Here is a 25,011-nt window from a genome sequence, read left to right on the forward strand (position 1 = left end):
ACTCTAAGGTCCCTCTATTCCTCTACACTTCTCAGTATCCAACCATTTATTGTGTATTCCCTTGCCTTGTTAGCCCTCCCCAAATGCATTGCCTCACACTTCTCTGGATTGAATTCCATTTGCCACTTTTCTGCCCACCTGACCAGTACATTGATATCTTCCTGCAGTTTACCGCTTTCTTCTTCACTATCAACCGCACGACTAATTTTTGTATCAGCTGCAAACTTATTTATCAAGCCCCCTACATTGAAATCAAAATCATTGATATATACCACAAAAAGCAAGGAACCCAGTACTGAGTTCTGTGAAACCTCACTGAAAACAGCCTTCCAGTCACAAAACCATCCGTCGACCATTACCCTTTGCTTCCTGCCTCTGAGGCAATTTTGGATCCAACTTGTCATTTTCCCTTGGATACCATGGACTTTAACTTTTCTGACCAGTCTGCCTTGTGGGACCTTGTCAAAAGTCTTGCTAAAATCCATCAAAAACACTACACTTATCGACCGTCCTTGTTACCTCCTCAAAAAATTAAATCAAGTTAGTCAGACACAACCTTCCTTAACAAATCCATGCTGACTGTCCTTGATTAATCCGTGCCTTTCTAAATGACAATTGATACTGTCCCTCACAATTTTTTCCGATAATTTGCCCACTACCGAGGTTTGGCTGACTGGCCTGTAATTACTCGGTCTATTCCTTTCAACCTTTTGTTTCAGAAGTAAACTCTGCAGAATTTTTAATTTTACAGGAAAGATGAAGAACTTTAGCAAAAATAAATAGAGATGAGTATAAAGCGGTACTCTCCACTTTATACTCATAGTCTACTAAAATTAATAAAGATAAAAATATCCCTTTATTTCTTCTGTAGTTTTATCAACAATGGGGCTGTATTACAGCTAAGATCTATTTTTAGTTGAATTTGGCAAGCAACCTGTATGCTGGATATGAGTGAAACAAAATTACTAATGGGATCTTAGCTTGGTTGTTGAGTAAATTTATTCCTGTGGACACTGAGCAGCATTATTTATACATGTCTGTCTCAGGAGAAGGAGGAGTAGGAAAGCACCCAAGTGCAGAAAAGCAAATAAAATTAGAAGAGCCACAAAGATGGAGACAGAGCAGAACAGAATCAAGCAATAGACAAGATTGAAAATAAACAAGTATTCTGTGCTGCAGGCTGGATATAAACAGAACATTTTATCAAGTTGACTTAAGGACAAATGCAAAAGTATTTTATCTAAAATCTCAATTAAAAGATGGTTATAAACCAGTGCAACTGATATACTGGATTTTACAATAGGTACTGCATAAATATATCAAAATTGTAGATATGAGAGGGAATGAATATTTTTAACCAAGTATTAAAGTCACTGACATCTTCAAATTTGCCAGTTTTCCAGTAAAGCATAAACTACTTTTAGTGTAAAATCCTTTCCTTTAGAGTCAGGGAGATGCAGAGGGTCAATAATAATCAGATTTTTTTACCTGGTCCAGTTTCTGTTTACATGATGTATCAGCTTTCATCTGATGGTAACCTTCTCTATATTTATTGCCCTCCACTCGAATAGGCTTGTGCGTATTCACATCCTGTAAAACAAGCATCAATTATGCACTTACTTAAATGTTACTAAATAAATTATTGTTTGGAAGCAAATGTAATGGCAACAGTTGCTAGACAGCTGAGAGACAGGTTCATTTAGCACAGCTTCACCAATCAATATGGTCTTAGCCCATCAAAGATCTGCCTCCTCTCACCAGTCTTTCTATGGTCTTAAGTAAAATCTTTGCACCTCGCAGCTAGTCACCACCTCCTAATCCTAAATCTCACATCAGCACATAAGAACATAAGAACATAAGAAATAGGAGCAGAAGTAGGCATACAAGAGAGTCAAACACCAATCAGTCCATGCATCAAATAATCCATTGATGTATTGCAACTATTTACAAAAAACATCATTTGATTCTGTCACCAAGCACACCTCCTGTGACCACATAAGCTTTACTTTGCTCGATTCTAATATTTCCATTTGCTAATTGAGAGCCTGGGCTCTGAGATGTAGATAGCTGCTGCAAAATATTATTAGCCTCCTGGGAAGGAAGGAGCCCTTCTCTTAAAGTCCCAAATCCTGAGGTTGACAAAGAAAAGGATGACTCTTTGTCATGGGCTGCTTGGCAGCTTGGTTTTGCAAAGGGAGCTAATGAAGTGGTCTTTTGTGTTTCTACCTTGAGGGGACGCAGCCTCTTGGTGCACACATCAGGTTTTCCAGTGGTCCTATGAACAGGATTCTTGGAAAATGACCTCACGAATCAGGATTCTTAAATCCCCAAGAGTCAATCAAGTATCCTTTAGTCTCTCCGAGATGCTGCTCTTTGTATTTTGCAAGCCAGTTGACATTGACTACTCCAGATTGTTCCCCAAGACCCGCAGTCCTTCATTTAATGCCTCTATACTGAAATGGTTGACATCTCTGGAACTGTCATGAAGGTTTGCAGTGCTTCTGCAGCTGCTATTTTTTCCAGGCTGCTCTGCAATGAGTTGAAACTCTCTTGAATTTTGACACACAGCAGGGCAGTAAACTCCACCGCTACCAAGCCATTTGCCGTACATCTTGGGAGAAGTCACACAGAACCTCCATGTGTCTGGTGCTCTGTTAGAATCCTTCTCTTCATGACAGAACTCCTGATATCATCATCCATCTGATCTGCAGCCAGATGCAGTCAAGCCTTAACTTCCACTCAGCTACATCAGGTTCCACCTCCACATCTGCATCCTCTGACTTCTTTAGGCTCTGTGTCTCACCAGTGTCATACCCTCTCAAGTGGATGTCATTGAGCTGCTGAGTGCAATGGAGAGGGTCAATGGTGAGCAGGTGAGTGTTGCCAGAGGTAAAGATCTTACTCTTCAGAAATGTTCTCTGTTGTCTCTTGGCTTGCAGCCTCTGAAGGGAAAAGTAATACTGTTAACTTTGGTGTTGGTTAAGTAGCATTCTATCTTAGTCAGCTACTTTGTAGATCTCTTATGAGGAAAATGGCAGCTAGTGATGAGATTGCATAGAAACATTAAATAAGAAAAGGTATACGTTCTCACAAATCCACTGAAAGTTTCTTCCCTGGTACTCTAAGTATTGCATCCCTCCTTTATTTAATCTGTGACACATCGACATCCCCAATTGCCAGGCCAGAGTTGAAGCCAATGATTGCCTTATGTGTTATTAAATGCTAGATATTGGTAAATCCTCCTGCAGTAGCCTGGTGTTCCCTGACATGATATGCTGTCTTCTCCTGCAGGAGGAATGCATAGTGTTAAATGGCTGCTGCAGTCTCCAGCACATCCTACAGCACAGTCAGTGAGTATTTGGAATGGACAGTAGCAATGGAAGGTATAGGGGAGCAAGGGCCTAGGTTGTGAGACATCAATGTGCTAGCATGCATTAGAAGATGTGCAACTTAAAGAGTGCTGCCAAGTGACTTTGCTTCTGGGGCAAGGAACATAGCCTAAAGGCAATGCATGAATATTATTCTTTGTGATTCGGTTATTTGCCTTGTTATTCATCTGAAAACATTCTTACCTTCTTACTTTTGCTAACCTAGTGAGGTCATTAAATTTCTTCCAACACTGGGTTATGGAGGTCCCACTATTTTTGGGAAATTAGGTTTCCACTCGGTCAAGCGTGAATGTAGTAACTCTGGAATGTAAGCTGTCAGAACTGACCTGTGCTTTGATTTCATATCTCAAAGGATAGAACAAACAGATTTGCACACGTAGGTGGAACTGAACATCAAAATCAGGCAAAAGGCAGCGGTCTTATTGTTTGGATGCTTTTCAAAAGGCATAGCCATCCAAAATATAGCTCGTGAACATTTAAAAATATATTGTGGCATTCGCTGGGCCTTGGATTCCATAAAGGAAATACTTCAGCTCAAAAACAACAATTAATATATTGCTATATTATTAAAATACATTATTCTACAACTTCACTTTTCGTTACCCCACAAATCTCCAATTAAACAGCACTTGACATCTCTAAGTTTAAACATTTCAACATTATTAAGTCTGAAATGCCACAATACAGTATATTGTCAGCAAGTGATCATTATGAAGCTACAATCATCTACCATGATCTACAGCAAAGTTACCAGGTTTCACTTTCTACTTTGCTTGCTGTTCCTCCCTCAACACCACTGCTCTTTTGGTTTCCAAACCATATTGTCTGCTGCTCACTGCTGTGTAGAACATACTGACCTTACTCCAGATCTTACTTCCAAAAGCCAGTCCTGCCCTTTTGAAAACTCTGCTCCTATTAAATAAAAGGTGGTTCTCACTCCGAGTGCAATCAACCAAATCAAAATGTTGCAATATTGTCAAACTTTTTGAAAGGTCACAGAGCTGCATAAAAGGCAAAGTTGCTGCTGCAAAGTGTACCCACTGCAAAATGGGCATGCATGATAAGGATTCAAAGGCCTGTAAATTAGTTTGAGAGGGAGGAAAAACTTTGTGGCATTAATATCTTGCCAATATATTTAGTCTTGTGAGTAGGCTTACCTTGATTGGTTTGCTGAGGTTTCTAAAATTCTTTCATATTTGCAGCCAGATCTTCTGCATGGTGGAAACAGCATCAACACATTTCCTGCTCTTACCTTCCATTTTGTATAATTCACGTTGCAGTGCCAAACAGGGCAACCTTCCTTTTTATAACAGAACCTCTACTGATGCATCAGCAAACCAGAGTTTCACCAGAGTTTGTGACGTAGTCAAGTTTTTTCCATCCAAAAATGCTGCTGCCTTTAAACTGCTGCCAGACAGCTTTAATTAGAAACATAGAAATTTACAGCGCAGAAGGAGGCCATTTTGGCCCATCGTGTCCGCGCCGGCCGACAAAGAGCCGCATGGCCCTCGGTCAGCAGCCCTGAAGGTTACATATAAACCTATGAACAATGAACAATGGCGAACAGGTAAAGAGCACCTAGCCCAACCAGTCCGCCCCACACAACTGCAACACCCCTTGCACTGAAACATTCTACACTCCACCACAACTGGAGCCATGTGATCTCCTGGGAGAGGCAAAAACCAGAGGAAAAACCCAGGCAATTTGGGAAAAAAATCTGGGAAAATTCCTCTCTGATCCATCCAGGTGATCGAAACTAGTCCAGGAGATCATCCTGGCCGTATTCGATTCCCTGCAGTACTTACCATTATATCTGCGCCGTCCAACAAAAGGTCATCTAGTCTAATCCCAATTACCAGCTCTAGGTCCGTAACCAACCATCTCTTAAAAGTGTTGAGGGTTTCTGCATCCACCACTCTTCCAGGCAGCGAGTTCCAGATCCCACAACCCTCTGCGTAAAGAAGCCCCCCTCAAATCCCTTCTAAACCTTTCACCAACCACCTTAAAATTAAAATAGACCCTCCACCAATGGAAATAGACTCTTGCTATCCACTATGTCCAGGCCCCTCAATATTTTGTACACCTCAATAAGGTGTCCCCTCAGCCTCCTCTGTTCCAATGAGAACAAACTCAGCCTATCCAATCTGTCCTCATAACTATGATTCTCCATTCCAGGCAGCATCGTAGTAATTCTCCTCTGCACCCTCTCTAGTGCAATCACGTCCTTCCTATAATACAGCGACCAGAACAACATGCAGTACTCCAGCTGTGGCCTAACCAAAGTATTATACAATTTAAACATTACTCCCTGCTTTTATATTCTATGCCTCGGGCAATAAAGGTAAGCATTCCGTATGCCTTCTTAACCACCTTAACCACCTGGCCTGCTACCTTCAGGGATCTGTGGACAAGCACTCCAAGGTCCCTTTGTTCCTCTACACTTCTAAGTGGCCTACTGTTTAATGTGTATACCTTTTCCTTATTAGCCCTCTCTAAGTGCATCACCTCACACATCTCTGAATTAAATTCTATTTGTCACTGCTCTGCCCACCTGACCAGTTGATTGATATCCTCCTGCAGTCCATGACTTTCCTCTTCATTATCAACCACACAGCCAATTTTAGTGTCATCTGCAAACTTCTTAATCATACTCCCTATATTCAAATCTAGATCATTGATGTATATCACAAAAAGCAAGGGACCCAGTACTGAGCCCTGTGGAACCCCACTGGAAACATCCTTCCAGTTACAAGAACATCCATCAACCATTACCCTTTGCTTCCTGCCTCTGAGCCAATTTTGGATTCAACTTGACACTTTGCCCTGGATCCCACGGGCTTTAACCTTCGTGACCAGTCTACCATGTGGGACCTTATCAACAGCTTTGCTAAAGTCCAGATACACTACATCGTATGCATTGCCCTCATCAACCCTCCTGGTTACCTCCTCGAAAAATTCAATCAGGTTAGTCAGACACGATCTTCCCTTAACAAATCCGTGCTGACAGTCCCTAATTAATCCTTGCCTTTCCAAATGTAAATTTATCCTGTCTTTCAGGATTTTTTCCAATAATTTTCCCACCACTGAGGTTAGGCTGACAGGCCTGTAATTACTCGGCCTATTCCTTTCTCCCTTCCTTTATTACCACGTTGGATGTATTTGGTTGAAAGGTGAATCTAAATTTACTATCTTGTTCCTGTTACATGTTTAATAATCAACACATCCCCTCCCCTCCCCACCTCCCCTCCCCTCCCCCACCTCCCCTCCCCTCTCCGCCCCTACCTCCCCTCTCACTCCCGCTCCCCCCTCCCCGACCCTCTCATATTCCCTCCCCTCCCCTCCCCCACCCCATTCACATCCCCTCCCCTCCCACCACCTCCCCTGCCCCCACCACCCCAAATAATAAGTTTCCAATCACTGGCATACTGCTGGGAGTTCACTGTATCTAAAATAACAGATCTGATCCAGGAAGATTAGGCGTGCAAAACTTTGCTGGGCATAAGGCCCACTAGAATTCGTTCCCCTCTCACCTCACAAAAATCATGAAAAATCTGTATCGACAACACTAGAGAAATTCTGATTTATATTCTGTAGAAATGAGAGGAAATATTAAGAGGTTTAGCATCTTTGAAATTGGATAGATCCCCAGTCCTGGATGAAATGTATCCCAAGCTGTTAAGAGAAGCAAGAGAGGAAATAACAGAGGCTCTGACCATCATTTTCCAATCCTCTCTAGCTACAGGTGTGGTTCCGGAAGACTGGAGGACTGCTAACGTTGTACCTTTGTTTAAAAAGGGAGGAAGGGAAAAAATTCTGAGGGACAGGATAAATCTTAATTTAGAAAGATACGGACTGATCAAAGAGCGTCAGTATGGATTTGTTAAGGGAAGGTTGTGTCTGACTAACTTGATTGGATTTTTTGAGGAGGTAACAAGGAGGGTCGACAAGGGTAATGCAGTTGATGTAGTCTATATGGATTTTAGCAAGGCTTTTGATAAGATCCCTTATGGCAAACTGGTCACAAAAGTAAAAGCACATGGGATCCAAGACAAAGTGGCAAGTTGGATTCAAAATTGGCTCAGAGGCAGGAGGCAAAGATTAATAGTCGATAGGTGTTTTTGTGACTGGAAGGCTGTTTCCAGTGATGTTCTGCAGGGCTCAGTACTGGGTCCCTTGCTTTTTGTGGTATATATCAATGATTTGGATTTAAATATAGGGGATATGATAAAGAAGTTTGAAGATGCAAAAATTGGTCATGTGATTGATAATGAAGAAGAAAGCTGTAGACTGTAGGAAGATATCAATGAACTGGTCGGGTGAGTAGAACAGTGGCAAATGGAATTCAATCCGGAGTGTGAGGTAATGCATTTGGGGAGGGCTAACAAGGAAAGGGAATATGGTAGGACACTGAAAAGTGTAGAGGAACAGAGGCACTTTGAGTGCATGTCCATAGATGTCTGAAGGTGGCAGAACAGGTAGATAAAGTGGTTAAGAAGGCATACAAGATACTTGCCTTTATTAGCCGAGGCAAAGAGTATAAGATTATGGAGGTTATGCTTGAATTGTATAAAATGCTAGTTAGGTCATAGCTAGAGTACTGCGTGCAGTTCTGGTCACCATATTACTGGAAAGATGTGATTGCACTAGAGAGGATACAGAGGAGATTTAAGAGGATATTGCCTGGATTGGAGAATTTTAGTTATGTGGAAAGATTGGATAGGCTGGGGTTGCTTTTTTTGGAACAGAGGAGGCTGAGGGGAGACCAAATTGAAGTGTCTAAAATTATGAGGGGCTTAGATAGTGTGGATAGGAAGGACCTATTTCTCTTAGCAGAGCGGTCAATAACCAGGGGGCATAGATTTAAAGTAAGCGGTAGGAGGGTTAGAGGGGATTTGAGGAGAATTTTTTTTCATCCAGAGGGTGGTGGGGGCCTGTAACTCACAGCCTGAAAGGGTGGTAGAGGCAGGAACCCTCATAGCATTTAAAAAGTACATTATGCACTTGAAGTGCCGTAACGTACAAGGCTGCGGACCAAGAACTGGAAAGTGGGATTGGGCTGGATAGCTTAGTTGGCTGGCACGGATACAATGGGCCAAATGGCCTCTTGCTGTGCTGTAAAGTTGTATGATTCTATGACACTGTTCATTGTCATTGGGCAGATAAACCAGATTGACAGCCTAGTCAGGAATTTTTTTAATCAACGATTACATTGTAAAGCAAACCCCATAAGTAAAAAACAACTTTTACTGATTAGCAATGAAGTACTTTTCTCTGACCTCATCTTCAACACCACTTGCTGCCTTCTTATCCAAGATATCTTCCTTGGGTACAGATTTGTCAATATCGGCATCTAAGAATCAGTATAACAGAATGAACTTGGATTTTTCATGGTTTCCACTGGTTTTGGATTATATTTTTTGCAATGAAAACTACATTGGGGAGAAGGGTTAGATTAAAATTTTGAAAATCTGATACTCAACTCCAACCTGGCTCGAACGCCACTGGTTTTAACGGAGATGGCGACCAACTGCTCTCGAGAGATGGATCAGTTATATAAGTATATTAATGAGGCTGCATGCCTTAAATTTGAAAAGCCTTTTAGATTTAACGGGCCAGGTTTCCCGAGCCCCGGGAAATCCTGCAGCTGAAGGGAGATGAGAATGGCCTGATCCATCAGGTAAACGCCTTTGCAGCATTGCTTGTGGGCCAGGAAGAGCAGGAGCACGCCCCCCGCCCCACCGACACCCGCCCCGACTCCTCAAACTTGCTACCATCCCTACAATTCAAAACATCTACTCCACCCGTGATCCAATCTCCACATCCCCGACCAGCAATCCAAAGCCTATCGGACCAATGATCTCCGACCCACGATCCAATCTTCCCACGATCCGCTGCCTCCCAACCTGTGATCTCCCCCGTGACCCTCCCACTGCAATCCCTACTTCCCTCATCGCTGCTTCCTGCCTGCCTTCCCGCCTGACAGCTGGCCAGCCTCTCAATCTGGCTGACTGCCGTAAATGGAGAAAAAAATTAAAATGAGGTGCTGTCGTTGAATCGGCAGGACCTCCGTGTTACCCGCATTTCTAGGCTGCCTTGACCCAACCCCCTCCAACACTGCCCCCGGCCCCCCACCCCCCAGCTTCTGTCTTATCCTGTATAAATTTCACAATTTCAATACAACTCTGACCACCTGCAATAAAAGCTCTTCTATCAAACACCAAATATAATTATATTTTTTTCATTAAAAAAAATACAAAATAATGTTTTGAATATTTGCATCAATGCTATCTGCTTCAACCACTCCACGTGGCACATTCTTAACACTCAACATTCTCAACAAGAAATTCCTCCTAAATTCTTTAAGTGGCCTGTTGGTGGCTATCTTATATTTATGCTTGGGAGTCACCCACAGCACTTTTTCCACATCCACTCCATCAAACCCCTTCATAATCTTAAAGAACTCTGCATACATAAATCTCTGATGGAACTGCAGTACGCTAATTTTCAAAAAGTCCATCAATCTGTCCTTACCACAATAACTGGCATTGTAATCTGAGTCATCCTTTTCATCATCGTTGTCGATGTCCACATCATCGTGAATTCAAAGTTGAACAGAACAAGATTAGTGTTGTGCCAAACCAAAGAGGTAATCAAGCAAAATTTCAGAGTATCTATTGAATTTCATTGCAGTCAAACCCAGAAATAACTTATCACACAGTTAAAACTAATGAGACTGATTTTCATTTGCAAAAACGGATGCAAATGGGGTGTCACAGAAGAGTAAATGTAGTGGATGTGGGTTTTACCTGATCTCAGCCGATTATCCACCTTGTGTAATTTCAGTCAGTGTTGAAGGTGTACATCTGAAGCTCTAGACCAAAACAGGCAGGAGCTTTATTGACGTATTGCATGTGGGATGTGTTATGTATTTAACCCCTTGTAACCTGTATTACACTACCACCAGAGGGCCTACCTGTTGGAGTCCCAAGGGATCCCAGCATCCCTTGGGAGCACAGTATATAAGCAGGTCACCCATGAGGTACCTGCACTCTGGAGTCTTATTAAAGAAGCTAAGATCACACTTGCTCATTGTACACAGTACTCAGTTTCATCCTTTATTGTGAACGTATCAATTGGCGATGAGGTAACGAACAACCACACAAAAATGCAAAGAACAGTTGGTATCCTGGAGTAGTTCTCAGAAGGGGACGATTGGGAGATCTTCATGGAGAGACTCGACCAATATTTGGCCAACGAGCTGGAAGGGGACGAGAACGCTGCCAAACGAAGGGCAATCCTCCTAACTGTCTGTGGGGCAACAACCTAGGGCCTCATGAAGAATCTCCTAGCTCCGGCAAAACCAACAGCTAAATCCTATGAAGAATTGTGTATGCTGGTCCGGGAGCACCTAAATCTTAAGGAAAGCATTTTGATGGTGAGATATCGGTTCTACGTGTGTCAACAGTCGGAGGGTCAGGAAGTGGCGAGCTATTTCGCCGAACTAAGGCGCCTCGCAGGACATTGCGAATTTAAGGGATTCCTAGAACAAATGCTTAGAGACTTTTTTGTACTGGGCATTGACCATGAAGTAATCCTTCGCAAACGTTGACTGTTGAATCTAAGTAAAGCCTTAACGACAGCCCAGGCACTTATGTCCACCAGCGACAACACCAAACAGATTTCACAGAGTAAAGAAGTTTCGGCCAGTACTGTGCACAAAATAACGTCGTTTTCGAGCAGGAATATACATGGCAGAACGTACACGCCGGCTGCTGCTGCATGACCTCAGGTGACCCAGAGTTCGCCATCAATCGTTAATGCGAGATAGTTAACACCTTGTTGGCGCTGGGATCATCGGCCCCATCAATGCCGCTTCAAGCACTATGCGTGCAATGGTTGCAGAACAATGGGACACCTCCAGCGAATGTGCAGGCGAGTTGCAAACCCCGGAAACCACCACGTTGCAGTGGAAGATCAATCCACTGTGGATCAGGCTGAATTAGAGACTCGTACCAAGGAGGCAGAAGTGTAAGGGGTACACACATTCACCACGAAATGTCCACCAATAATGTTGAAAGTTGAACTGAACGGTATTCCAGTATCTATAGAACTGGACACGGTGCGAGTCAGTCCATAATGAGTAAAAAGGCCTTCAACAGGTTGTGGGGTAAAAAGGCACACAGGCCCAAGATCAGCCCCATTCACACCAAACTAAGGACCTACACCAAGGAACTAATCCCTGTAATTGGCAGTGCAGTAGTCAAAGTCTCCTATGATGGAGCAGTACACGAACTCCCGCTGTAGATTGTGCCAGGGGATGGCCCCACATTGTTTGGCAGAAGCTGGCTGGGAAAAATCCACTGGAACTGGGACGACATCCGAGCGCTTTCATCCATCGACGATGCCTCATGTGCCCAGGTTCTGAGCAAGTTCCCATCGTTGTTCGAGCCAGGCATTGGAAGCTTCTTGCGGGCGAAAGTGCAGATCCATTTGGTTCCCGGTACGCGACCCATCCACCACAAGGCACGGGCGGTACCGTACATGATGTGTGAGAAAGTGGAAATTGAGCTGGACAGGCTGCAGCGAGAAGGCATCATCACGCCGGAGAAATTCAACGAGTGGGCTAGTCCGGTTGTCCCGGTACTCAAAGCGGACAGCACGGTCAGAATTTATGGGGACTATAAAGTACCGATTAACCATTTTTCGCTACAGGATCAGTACCCGCTACCCAAGGCAGACAACCTATTTGTGATCCTGGCTGGAGAGAAGACATTCACCAAGCTGGATCTGACCTCGACCTACATGATGGAGGAGTCTTCAAAAGGCCTCACCTGCATCAACACGCACAAAGGTCTGTTTACCTATAACAGATGCCCATTCGGGATTCGGTTAGCTGTGGCAATCTTCCAACGGAACATGGAGAGCATGCTAAAGTCGATTCCTCGCACCATGGTTTTCCAGGACGACATACTGGTTACAGGTCGGGACACCATTGAGCACTTGAAGAATCTGGAAGAGGTTCTTAGTCGGTTGGATCGCGTGGGGCTCAGGTTGAAACGCTCGAAGTGTGTTTTCCTGGCGCCGGAGGTCGAGTTCTTGGGAAGAAGAATCGGAGCAGACGGCATCAGACCCACCGACGCCAAGACGGAGGCCATCAAGAACATGCCGAGACCACAGAACGTGACGGAGCTGCGGTCGTTCCTGGGACTCCTTAGGTATTTCGATAATTTTCTACCCAGGTTATGCACCTTGCTAAAACCTCAACATGCGCTACTACGCAAGGGAGACGACTGTGTATGGGGGAATTCACAACAGGCTGCCTTTAAGAAAACCAGAAATCAGTTGTGTTCAAACAAACTGCTTGTCCTGACTGACCCTTGTAAAAGATTTGTGCTAGCTTGCGATGTGTCGTCATATGGGGTCGGGTGTGTGTTACAACAGGTTAACGAATCGGGGATTTTGCAACTGGTCGCTTATGCGTCCAGGAGTTTGTCCAAGGCCGAAAGGGCCTACAGCATGATTGAAAAAGAGGCTCTGGCGTACGTTTATGGGATAAAGAAAATGCACCAGTACTTATTTGGCCTCAAATTTGAGCTTGAAACTGACCACAAGCCACTCATATCGCTGTTCTCTGAGAGCAAAGGGATTAACACCAATGCCTCTGCCCGCATCCAAAGATGGGTGCTCACGCTGTCAGCATACAACTATGTAATCCGCCACAGACCGGGCACAGAGAACTACGCAGATGCTCTCAGTCGGCTGCCACTGCCCACCACCGGGGTGGAAATGGCACAGCCAGCGGACTTGCTCATGGTCATGGATGTATTCGAAAATGAAAAGTCCCTCGTTACGACCAGCCAGGATCCTTTACTGTCCTTGGTAAAAAAAACTCTGTCCTCCACGGGAGCTGGTCCAGCGTTCCAGTGGAGATGCATGAGGCAATTAAGCCGTTTCACAGGCACAAAGACGAAATATTCCTGCAAGTGGACTGTCTGTTGTGAGGCAATCGCGTGGTCTTGCCCAAGAAAGGCAGAGAAACGTTCATTCGTGACCCACACAGCACCCACCCAGGCACTGTAATGATGAAAGTCATAGCCAGATCCCATGTGTGGTGGCCCGGCATCGACTCAGATTTAGAGTCATGCGTGCACCAGTGCAACACTTGCTCTCAGCTGAGCAATGCACCCAGAGAGGCCCTCCAAACCGTGGTCGAGTATCCACGTTGACTATGCGGGCCTATTTCTAGACAAAATGTTCTTGGTTGCCATGGATGCTTACTCAAAATGAATTGAATGTGCAATAATGTCTGTCAGCACGTCCACGGCCACTATTGAAAGCCTATGAGCCATGTTTGCCACACACGGCCTGCCTGATGTCCTAGTCAGTGACAATGGGCCGTGTTTCACCAGTGCTGAATTCAAGCAATTCATGACCCGCAATGGGATCAAGCACCTCACATCTGCCCCGTTCAAGCCCCCATCCAACGGCCAGGCAGAACGGGCAGTTCAGACCATCAAAGTTTGAAAAGCGTGTTGAAAGGCTCCCTGCAGACCCGGCTATCCCGAGTGCTGCTGAGCTACCGCACCTGACCCCACTCACTCACTGGAGTTCCCCCAGTCGAGCTGCTCATGAAAAGGGTGCTCAAAACAAGGCTCTCTCTTGTCCAACATGATCTCCATGATCACGTGGAGGGCAGGTGGCATCAACAAAGTGTGTACCATGACCGTGTTAATTTGTCATGCGACATTGAGGTCAATGATCCTGTGTTTGTACTCAATTATGGACATGGTTCCAAATGGCTCACTGGCACGGTCATAGCCAAAGAGGGGAGTAGGGTGTTTCAGGTCAAATTGGCTAATGGACTATCATGCAGAAAACATTTGGACCAAATCAAATTGCAGTTCACCAACAGCTACGAACAACCCGAAGAAGACACCACTAACTTTGACCCTCCAACACACACACAAGTGGCAACTGACATCATGGTTGACCACGAAGCTGAACTCACCATCCCCAGCAGCCCGGCAAGGCCGGCTGCCCAGCAGTCCAGTAAAGAACTAACCAACTCACCCACACCCGCATTTGTACCGAGATGATCGACAAGGGAGAGAATAGCCCCAGATCGTCTCACCTTGTAAATAAGTGTATTATTGACTTCACGGGGGAGTGATGTTATGTATTTAACCCCTTGTAATCTGTATTACACTACCACCAGAGGGCCTACCTGTCAGAGCATGGTATATAAGCAGGTCACCCACGAGGTAGCCGCACTCTGGAGTCTTATTAAAGGAGCTAAGGTCACACTTGCTCATTATACACAGTACTCAGTGTCATCCTTTATTGTAAAGGTATCAGGATGGAGATGCTGGGGCCAAAATTCAGGACTGCCACAAACCTGCCGTAACTCCTGACTTTTTTGCACCATCACCGCCACAAAATTCAACCAAGAAATTTAAAAAATGGCATCCTGCGATAAGGAGCAGCTGGAAACCGCAGTTTGTAGCCGTGTGGGTGGCTTGATTGAAGCAGGATCACCACGGAGAAATTCAGCATTGTGCTAATGTGTAGATAACGAGCCAGCTGCTCCCTGACCTTCTTAAAGGCCAGGGTTTGCAGCTAAGCCCTGAGGAGAGAAGGATGGCTGGTGCTTGTGGATCAAAGAAGGCAAGCAGATTTACTGATGCAGAGCTGAAGAACCTCATGCAGGCTGTCAGGGGCAGGAGAAGACCGATTTATCCAGACATGGGGAGACCCACTCATGAGGTCTTAACCAATGCCTGGAGGGAGATTACTGTGGAGGTCTCAGGGACCTCCATTCATAACCGGACTGCGACGTAGTGCAGAAAACATTTGAATTATATCATCTGTCTTATGAAAGTGAGTACCTGTTCCACCAACTGCTGATCTTGCATCTGCGAGCATCTCCTTCAACATTCTCTTATTTCCCATCTTCACTGTTTAGTCACTGAAGCAGCATTTCACTGTTGATGCCTCTCTACATATATATATATATTTATATAGATGTGTGTGTGTGTTCTCATAATGGAGGCTCCCTTTCATCTCACACTTACAGCTGCATGTTAGGGACAAACACTTGAAAACTAATTTCTGATGCATCATCACAGTGATACTCACCAACCATTCTTTGTTTTGCAGGCCAAACTGGCTCACAATCACATGGAGCAGAGGATGAGTGGTGGTGGCGAGGCGGAGATCCAGGCCCTCACACCCTTGGAGGAGAGGGTTGAGGCGTTTGTGGGCGGACATGGTGCCTTTCCTGTGGTCCAAGGTACTGCTGACGCCGACGTGGGTAAATGAAGGCCTTCCTTTAATGCTCTCTCTCCTTAAATGTGCCAACGTCTACTGCGCCTTTCCCTCTGAAAGATTGCTAGTTGCAGCATTCATGCGTCAATCCCCCCCCTCCCCCTCATGGCAGCCCTTCTCCCATTTATGCTTGCTGATGAGAGACCGAGTGGCAGCACACCCAGCATACTGGGGAGTGATGCAAGACTGGCACATCAGCTGGAGGAAAGGACACAACCCCAAGACCCAGTGGCAGCACATCCAGCACAGTGGGGAGTGATGAAACACCTCATAGACCAGTGCCAGGACTCGATGAGACCCTTGACGACATCACAACAGGGATGTCAAATGAGAGCAGTGACGACATTGAGGGATCAAGCCCTGGTGATACTGTGGGAGCGCACTCCATCTTTTGGGGAACTGACTAATGAGGAAGAGGAAGAGGAAGAGGAGGACACTGATGGCACCAACGCGTTACTGCTTCCACCCATACGCGCCAGCTCAGATACTGGAAGTGCGCGGTCTGATATCGTTGAGCTAGTACAGGGGTCTGCACTGGGTGTTGCACCGGGGCCTAGCAGGCTGCAGCATGGTGACGGGGCTAGGCAATCTCAGGTGCCGCCTCTCCAGGGGGTGAGTCCGCACCGGAGTTCTGCCGAGAAGGACTCAGACGATGCCATGAAAGAAAGGTGGAGGCCATGCATTTGCAGATGTTGGGAGCACTGACAAGGGCACCAGAGAGGCTGTTGGAAGTGGTCAGGAGTGTTGAGGAGTCTGTCTCCTGCATGGTCGACAACTCTGCGCACACCATGGAGCCCATCATTGCCAGTGTGAAGGCGATGGTGGACTCCCAGATTGTCCGTGCGGATCCAGCTGTGATGCCGCAACCTGTGAGGGAATGAGCGCTTCGGTGCTGGATTGGAGAGGATGCTCTTATGCACTATGGGCAAAAGGCCACGGAGCGTCTTACTGCTGCCATGGGGTGTCAAACTGCTGCCATGTCTGCTGGCTTTGAGACTCTGGCTGCTCTCATGCATGGGCCACGGAGGACCTTCTGGTGTGGCACCTCAGCACCGACCTGACCTCCCTCAGCTTGGTGGTGGTGGTAATGTGCTGCCCCACGGTGAGTGACTCAGGCTCCTCGGACCACGATCCTGATGATATGCTCTCTCAGGATCACACCATTCCTAGCCCCAGGCCTGCCACTCCGCCAGTGCCTCCACGCATGGCCTCACCCAAGCCAAGCCAGACTGAACCCTCCCAGGAGGGTGGTAACCAGTCTGCACCCAGCCCTTCCAGGCCCAAAGCTGGTTGAGAGCATCCAAGAAGAATGTCTGCTGCTCCCACATAAGGAACATAGCAGCCTTCCCAGACCCATGATGCAGCTACAGGGGAGACACTTAGGCGTATTAGCAGGATAGGCATGCGTAAGTGTTAAAGAGACATGCACAGGGGTGAGAAATTATGTTTTTATGTTAGTTTCTTGCACTGTTTTTTGTTGTGTTGTCTTGGATCATGTCATAAATCTTTATTTTTTTGCACATGTATCTGGGCAGGTGTATCATTTGAGAGTGGACAATTCTGTGTGAAGGCACTCATTGGGATAGCCATGGAAAATAGGAGCTGAAGGATCATGTGGGGATTACATGAATTGAGCAGCAATCTGACGTGTTTGCACCTCCCTTGCAGGGTTGCGATGGCGACGACGCTTCCTGGCTGGGTGGCAACGGGGATCTTCCATCTCCTCCGGCGCCTCCTCCTCATCAGGTGGTTCTGCTGGCTCGACCTCCAGCGGCTGGCCCCTCAGGAGGGCCAAGTTGTGCAGCATGCAGAAGACCACCACGAATATGGAGACCCGTTCAGGAGAGTACTGCAAGGCACCACCAGACCAGTTCGGGCAACGGAAACTCTGCTTGAAGATCCCAATGCAGTGCTTGGTGATGCACCTGGTGCCAGAATGAGCGTCACTGTAGGCATGCTCGGCCGCTGTTCTGGGGTTCCGAAGTGGAGTCAGCAGCCAAGTGGACAGGGGATATCTCTTGTCGCCAAGCAACCATCCACAATGTTGTTTTGGCCCGGTGAAGAGTGCGGGCACACTGGTCTGGCGCAGAATGAAGGAATCTGGCTGCTGCCTGGATACATGGCATCAACTGTCAGGTAATCATACACCAGCTGCACATTGAGGGAGTGGAATACCTTTCTATTGATAAAGAGTTCGGAATGGTGTTTGGCGCCCTCAGACCAACATGTGTGCAGTCGCTGGCACCCTGCACCCTGGGGATCCCTGTAATCCGGACAAATCCAGCCTGCCACTCCACCTGCTTCTCCCTGGTCATCGGGAAGGAGATATAGTCCACTCTTGTACTTTACAGAGCCTCGGTGACCTGCCGGATGGAGCGATGTGCAGAGAATTGGGAGATGTTCGAGATGTCTGCAGTCGCAGACTGGAAAGACCCCATAGCGTAAAAGTTCAGAGCTATGATGACCTTGGTCTCAACGGTCAGAGCTGTCCTGAGCCTTGTGTGAGGCTGCAGATCTTGGCGCAGGACACTGCACAGCTCCCTCAGTGCGTCCTTTCTAAATCTGAGCCTTCGCAAACATTGCTCATCACTGAGCTCCAGGAAGGAGAACTGATGTCAGTAGACTCTTTGACGGTAGAGCCTCCTTCTCCCAGGTCTGAGCTGGCCACCTCCGATGACAGCTGGCTGATTGCCTTCACCCTGTTCCTCCTCATGTTCCGGAGCCTCTGCAGGCTGCTGCTGGCAAGTCTCCTGACCCAGTATGTGGTGCGGGGGGTCATCGTACCTGATCCTCCTACTCACGCCATCTCCCTCCTGGCCACCTTCTCTACGTGGAGTTCTGCGGCCATCTGCAGGCCTTTCTCCATGTTGGGCAGCCATGGCTGTTGCCTCCCTTGCCCGCTGCCTCTGTACCCGTTGCTGATGGTGCCATCTTCTCCTGCATGCCTCCCTGTGTCTCAAGGTGGACGAGGCATTCCCCTGCCAACACTGAGCCCATTCTGTGTGAAGGCTGGACCCTCACAAGCAGGCCTCTGTGGAACAGAGAAAAGGCCTACAGACCTCCATTAATAAGTGAGAGTTTAAAAAGTCTTCAAAACTCAAAAAGTGATGAACAGTACTCTGCAGGTTTAGCAAATGCGCTCAAATCAACAGAAAACATTTTGACCAAAAATACCCGATCACGTTAATCCTCCGTTCTCCTCCTCCAGAGGTGTTGAGCAGCCTGGAAAAGTGCATCGACCCAAAAAGCTGGCAGGTGCACTGTCAAAAAAAAAGCTGGGTTTTTTATGCTGAATTTGGGTAACAGCGGTGCGCACCCTGATGACGTCATTATGGCCGCAAGCCCCTTACCGCATTGGAAGTCGACGGCTTGAGGTGGAAATGGATATAGCCCAAAAAACTCACGCACTGAATATGCGTCGCTGCGGCCACTTGATTTTGCCGAATGGCCGCCGCAAATCCACAGGAACAGTCCTTCCCGGGACTCTGAAATTCAGCCCCGTCCTGTATGGGCATTTCCCAGCATGTAGATGTGCAGGAAATCAAGTGCAAACCACACCCAGGAACCTAGGTAAAAAGGGTTGCTAGGGACTGTCAGGTCAGGTAAAAGTTTATTTTAAGGACACCGAATGGAATGGTAATCATTTTTCTGACCATATTTGACCATTTTTCAATTTGTTTTATTCTGGCTATCAAATAAGCTCTCGGTCACACATCATTTTCCTCTCACATTATTCCCTAGCATTGTCCAAATCTGCAGCTGGTGCTGTGAAAAATCATTCGAATGAGCATATCCTGGAGCGTCATTGGGCCCGATTTTCCCCAACCCCTTTTTTCGGCGCACTTACCTTAAATGCGTCAACTTTGCGCGCTGGAAACGGTGCCGAAAAAAAGTGGCCCCATCCTGCCCGCTCTGCCGAGTCTCTGGTGTCCCAGCGTGGCGTAGATAGTGACATGGGGGGGCGGAGCAACAGGCCAATGCGGAAAACACTGCCGTCAGTTGTGCGCATGCGCAGTGAAGTCTGCGCGCATGCACCTCGCCCTCCCAGCATGTCCTGTGGGCTGTGAGCAGGACCCAATGCTCGCAGCCCCTATCCCCAGCCGAAGGGATGCCCCGATCTTCGCCGCAACCTATCCTCGGCCAAATGGCCTCCCGCACCGGCCAGCCGGCCCACTGACTTCCTGGGCCGAAGTAGGACTTCAGATTTATTTTTTATTTATTGATGATTGTGCTTTGTTTAGTGCTTTGAAGAGAGTTTTGATTGGGGGCGGTGCGGGGGGAGGAGAAGAGTTTTTTTGGGGGGCGGAAACTTAGAAGCTTCCTTCTATTTTTTATTTGTTAACTAATTGCTTATTACTTTTTGGCCTTTGTTTAGTGCTTTGTAAGTCTTGGTGCAGGTCCTTTCAGCTTCCTTGTATTTTTTATTTGTTATTGAATGCTTATTTTTGTGCTTTGTTTAGTGCTTTGTAAGTCTTGGTGCTTTAAATGTACTCACCTGCGGTGAATTCTTAACTGCCCGCAATGTTTTTCAGAGCTGGCCACATACGCTGACCTAAGTTGATTTGGAGTAAGTTTTTGCTGGCCAAAGTGGCATAAATGACCAAAACTGGCGTAAGTGTCTGGGAACGCCCCCTTTTGAAAAAAAAAATGGAACTAAAAAAAAAATCATACCTAACTGACTTACTCTGGGGCAAATATTTTTGAGAAAATGGCAAATTTTTTTGAGAAAATGCCAGAAAAAACAACTTACTCCAAAAAGATTGATGCAAGTCATGGCCAAAATTGAGCCCATTAGCACTGATCTTTCTGGTAGGATTCTCACCAATTCCAAACCATTTATAACTGACTTACACCTCTCGATAATAAACCTACCCAATTACCTTACAAAAAAGGAGAAGGAAGAATGTTTCAAAAAGTTTAATGATGTCAAAAATGCGACATATGGGAAGAAAATATTGGGCCAGATCTTGCTGCAGCAGGGAATCTCTCGAAGTGCCCTGTAAATTCTTCGCCCTTCAGCGCAAAATAATTTTGCACTATAGCTTGCTGGACATTCGCAACTCATGCACATCACTTAATCCCCTGAAATTGCTGGTCGATTTGCTTGTTAATAATGGCGTGTATCATGGACACACTGTTATTTTTCAAGCAGGATCCGGCCCAGTGTTTAACCACCAGTGTCAGAAAGGGACCAGTCCCCAAATATTCACAAAGGGTGAAAGACCTTTTGGCCTTTGACTCTGTAAAATAAATTGGTGACTGAGACAGTGAATGTAGCTTTGATTTTGATAATGTAAATGAAATGGACTCATCCACATTAATAGAAGTCTAGAATAAGTCTAGCCATTAAGGTCGGCAGGGTATGGATGTCCCTGAACTTGCCGGGTTCTTCGCCCGCTACTGGGCTTTCCTGACCCTTTTCCTGCACGCTCCCACCTCGTAAAAATCAAAGCCATATTATCTATTGGTCACCAATTATGATCTGTACTTTCTACAAGGGCACAGAATTGATTTTAAAACACAAGTCATTCTATTCTGAGCTACTGCACATCATGTTAACAGATGAAGTAATAATGTGTCACAAAAATAAAAGAGGTTCAGAAAATATATCAGCTTATGGGGCCGAAATTGCCCACCACCTGAAATGAGTCGCACCTACCGCTCTTGAAATGCCCTGTCCACCCCCAATGCATGGGTCAGCCAAACCGGAGAAATTCAGCACTTTGTGCTTTTTTTTGGAGCAGGCGAAAGTGGCCTCATCATCAGCGGAGTGGCCGTCACTAGCGGGGCGGAAGTGGGGACGGGGCATGGAGCCGACACTATCAGTCTTCAGCCCCTCGCTGATTACATCATCACGCTGGCGCATCACAACGCCCCCCCGCCCCCCCCCTACATCAGTTAAAGGAGAGGGCCGCTGCGAACTTTGCAGCCACTTTAGTGGCAAACACTGGGTCAGCAGAGAGGGTTTCGGCTGGGCCAGCAGCCTGGCATCCAAGAGGGGGTGCCAGGTTGCCTGTTGGCAGCCAAGTCGAACCCGTGGCCCAGCCAAACCTAGCAGTCGGCCGACAAAAAAAAAATTGCATCACCGTCAGCGCCACCTCCCTGTTAAGGGCAGTCGTGCCGCCAAGCCACACAATGGGTATCAACAGCAAAAGCTGTCGAGGGCACCGACTGGTGGCGGTGCTGCTCCTGCAGTGCAATTCCAGGTAAGGGGCAATTTCCCATGGGGCAATTTCGGGAGGGGAAGCCGTCGGTCAGCAAAGGGTCAGGAAAACAGGCGGAGCAGTCCCGTATACTGCTCCAAAACTGAGGTAGGGCAATTAAAAAAATGGCGGCCCCTCCGTGGAAACTCAGCGGCCAGCCTGCTCCGACTTGGGCCTTATAGAAGGGGGCTATTCGGCTCCTTTATGTTTTTGGTACCTAAAGGTTATCTTTGTACTAAGTCATGAAGTAGAGTACCTGTGATATCTCTGAAGGTGTGCCAATCATTTCCGTTTCTAAGCAGAGCTCATCTTTCTTGTTGCAAATTGAATAAACGTCTGGCTGAGAAATGCTGCCAAAATGATATCGGCTGCGGATACCTTCCTTGGATTCTAGGCTATCCACTTCTTGACTCTGTTTCTGATTCTGTTTGTTGCACATTTTCAAATGTTGGATTGCACCTGAAAAAATATCAAATATGATTTCATAAAGTGCATTTAGCAGAAAGCAATGCTCATGCCCATTTGTGGTACAAATATTACTAACCACCTGGACAGGGAGAGGGAGGGCTTGAGCTGGCGCGTGTGGGCAGAAACGTTCTGAGAGCTGGTGCAACATCTGAGGGTGAGGGAGCTATTTGGGGCTAAGGCCCGGATTAGTCTGCAGGAGTAAAAGGTTTTGGTCTGCACAAGTTTGTCAATTTCATCATCCCATTGTATGTTTTATTTCTGTAATTGTTAGCATCTGGAAACATGTGATTCAAAAGGAGCCAGCTGTAGTCTGAATCCTATTCTCCTGGTCCCCCAACCCTGCGCCCCCCCCCCCCCCCCCGCTGCCCCTACAATGTTTTAGACTCTGCTAACCCCCAATACTGCAAGTTTCCAAAATTTCCAAGTCCTCTAAAACCCCCTTTCGAGTCCCAGTGAACTCCAGGAACTCTCTCCCCCCCTCACCACTCCTGGATCCCGCAACCCCTTGACTGCATTCCCGAGCACTCTCTGATTCCCTAGCAGCCTCCAATGCCGCCAGAACTTTAAACACCTTACCCAATGCTCCGAGAACTTTAAACACCTTACCCAATACCCCTAGAACTTTAAACACTTTACCCAATGCCCTAGAACGTTAAACACTTTACCCAATGCCCCTAGAACTTTAAACACCTTACCCAATGCCCCAGAACTTTAAACACCTTACCCAATGCCCCCAGAACTTTAAACACCTTACCTGTTATGTATCTAACATTATTATATATAACTGTATCCTAACATGCTATACATGACTGTAATAAGATATGACCTGTAACCACCAGCATAACTTACCACCAGGGGTGCACTTGCAAGAGACAGGTATATAAGGACAGGTGTCAGGCAAGTGCAGCATTCCAGAGCTGTGAAATAAAGGTGCAGGTCCAGAGTGACCTTGACTTCACTACATGCCTCGTGTGAATCTGTACTGAGGGGACAGGACTTTACAGTGGCGACGGGTTACGGGATTACAGAATCCAGAGAATGGCGAACAACGGATCAGATGAAAAGTACAATGCGGGAGACAATTGGGAGGACTTTATAGAAAGGCTCCAGCAAAGCTTTGTAACCAAAGACTGGTTAGGCGACGATAAGGCAGACAAGAGAAAAGCCCATCTCTTGATCAGCTGTGGCTCGAAAACATATGCTTTAATGAAGGATCTGTTGGCATCCGAGAAACCAGCAAGCAAGTCGTTTGAAGAATTGAGCACACTGGTAAGAGACCACCTGAAGCCAGCGAGCAGCCTACACATGGCCAGACACAGGTTCTACAACTACAGATGCTGTGTGGGCCAAAGCATACCCGACTTCGTGGCGGAACTTCGGAGGTTGTCTAGTTTATGTGAGCTCTCCGATGAACTGAGGAGAGAAATGCTGAGAGACTTTTTCATTGAAGGAATAGGCCATGCAGGCGTATTCCGAAAGCTCATAGAGACCAAGAACTTGACCTTAGAGGCAGCAGCACTGGTTGCACAGACATTCTTGGTAGGGGAAGAAGAAACGAGGTTGATTTACAATGCAGGTACGACAAATAACGAAATATCAGAACAAGAAGTTCACAGCACTAAACAAGCTGCTACCCCCACACACAGACAAAACCGGGAGAACAGGCTCTCGACAGCAGGCAGTGGTGCCAGAAGCCATCAAGGGCCACAGGAACGGCCGTTCACACCTCATCAACCCACAATGTGAGCAATCAACTACAAACTGAGAGAAGCTCAAGAGAGATCAGCCAGGCGCAGCTCATTCTTTGGGAACACTTTGAACAATTTGAACCGGTCTGTGCTGGAGGTGTGGGGATGGGCACTCATCAAGGGGATGTCGATTTCAACAGGCTGTTTGCAGGAACTGTGAATATACAGGGTATTTGGCCCGCATGTGCAAAAAAACGGCTGGTATATGAATCGGATGGGTCGGAAAGCGGACCAGAAGACGATGGGGACAGTACCCGGGACACCGATGTACAGCGGGTCAACACGATCAATGGCCGGTGCTCCTACAACAGGACGCCTCCTATAATGATGAGGGTCCTACTCAACGGGATACCTGTCAACATGGAGCTGGATACGGGAGCGAGTCAGTCTCTCATGGGCACTCAACAATTTGAACAACTGTGGTCGCATAAAAGAGACAGACCAAAACTCACAAGGGTCGACACCAAACTAAGGACCTATACCAAAGAAATCGTACCAGTCCTCGGCAGCGCCATGCTCTCTGTCACACACAAAGGGACAGTGAACTGACTTCCCCTGCGGATTGTCCCCGGAGACCCCCCAGCACTGCTGGCAAAACTAAACTGGAAATGGAATGATGTCCATGCCATGTCATTAGAGGAACGGACCTCCTGCTCAACAGTTATAAAGCGATTTGAACATCTCTTTCAGCCAGGTGTGGGCATTTTCAAAGGGGCCAAAGTCAAAATCTACATCACACAGGATGCTAGACCGGTCCATCACAAGGCCCAGAGCTGTACCCGATGTGATGAGGGAAAAGATTGAACACGAACTAGACAGGCTTCTGCGGAAGGCATTATATCACCTGTGGAATTTAGCGACTGGGCAAGTCCCATCGTC

The 25,011-nt window shown here is 46.7% G+C and overlaps 1 protein-coding gene across 1 annotated transcript in view; it reads right to left on the reverse strand.

Moving 5' to 3' along the window:
• LOC139263812 (cancer-associated gene 1 protein homolog) overlaps positions 1 to 25,011 on the reverse strand; it is a 242,780-nt gene that overhangs the window by 44,050 nt on the left and 173,719 nt on the right. Inside the window, exons 17-18 of the mRNA XM_070879900.1 lie at positions 22,173 to 22,375; positions 1,489 to 1,590 (exon numbers count right to left, since the gene is read on the reverse strand). Coding sequence (XP_070736001.1) covers positions 1,489 to 1,590; positions 22,173 to 22,375 — 305 coding nt within the window. The remainder of the gene's footprint in view (positions 1 to 1,488; positions 1,591 to 22,172; positions 22,376 to 25,011) is intronic.

The sequence above is a fragment of the Pristiophorus japonicus genome, chromosome 1 (assembly GCF_044704955.1).
Source record: "Pristiophorus japonicus isolate sPriJap1 chromosome 1, sPriJap1.hap1, whole genome shotgun sequence".
NCBI lineage: Eukaryota > Metazoa > Chordata > Chondrichthyes > Pristiophoridae > Pristiophorus > Pristiophorus japonicus.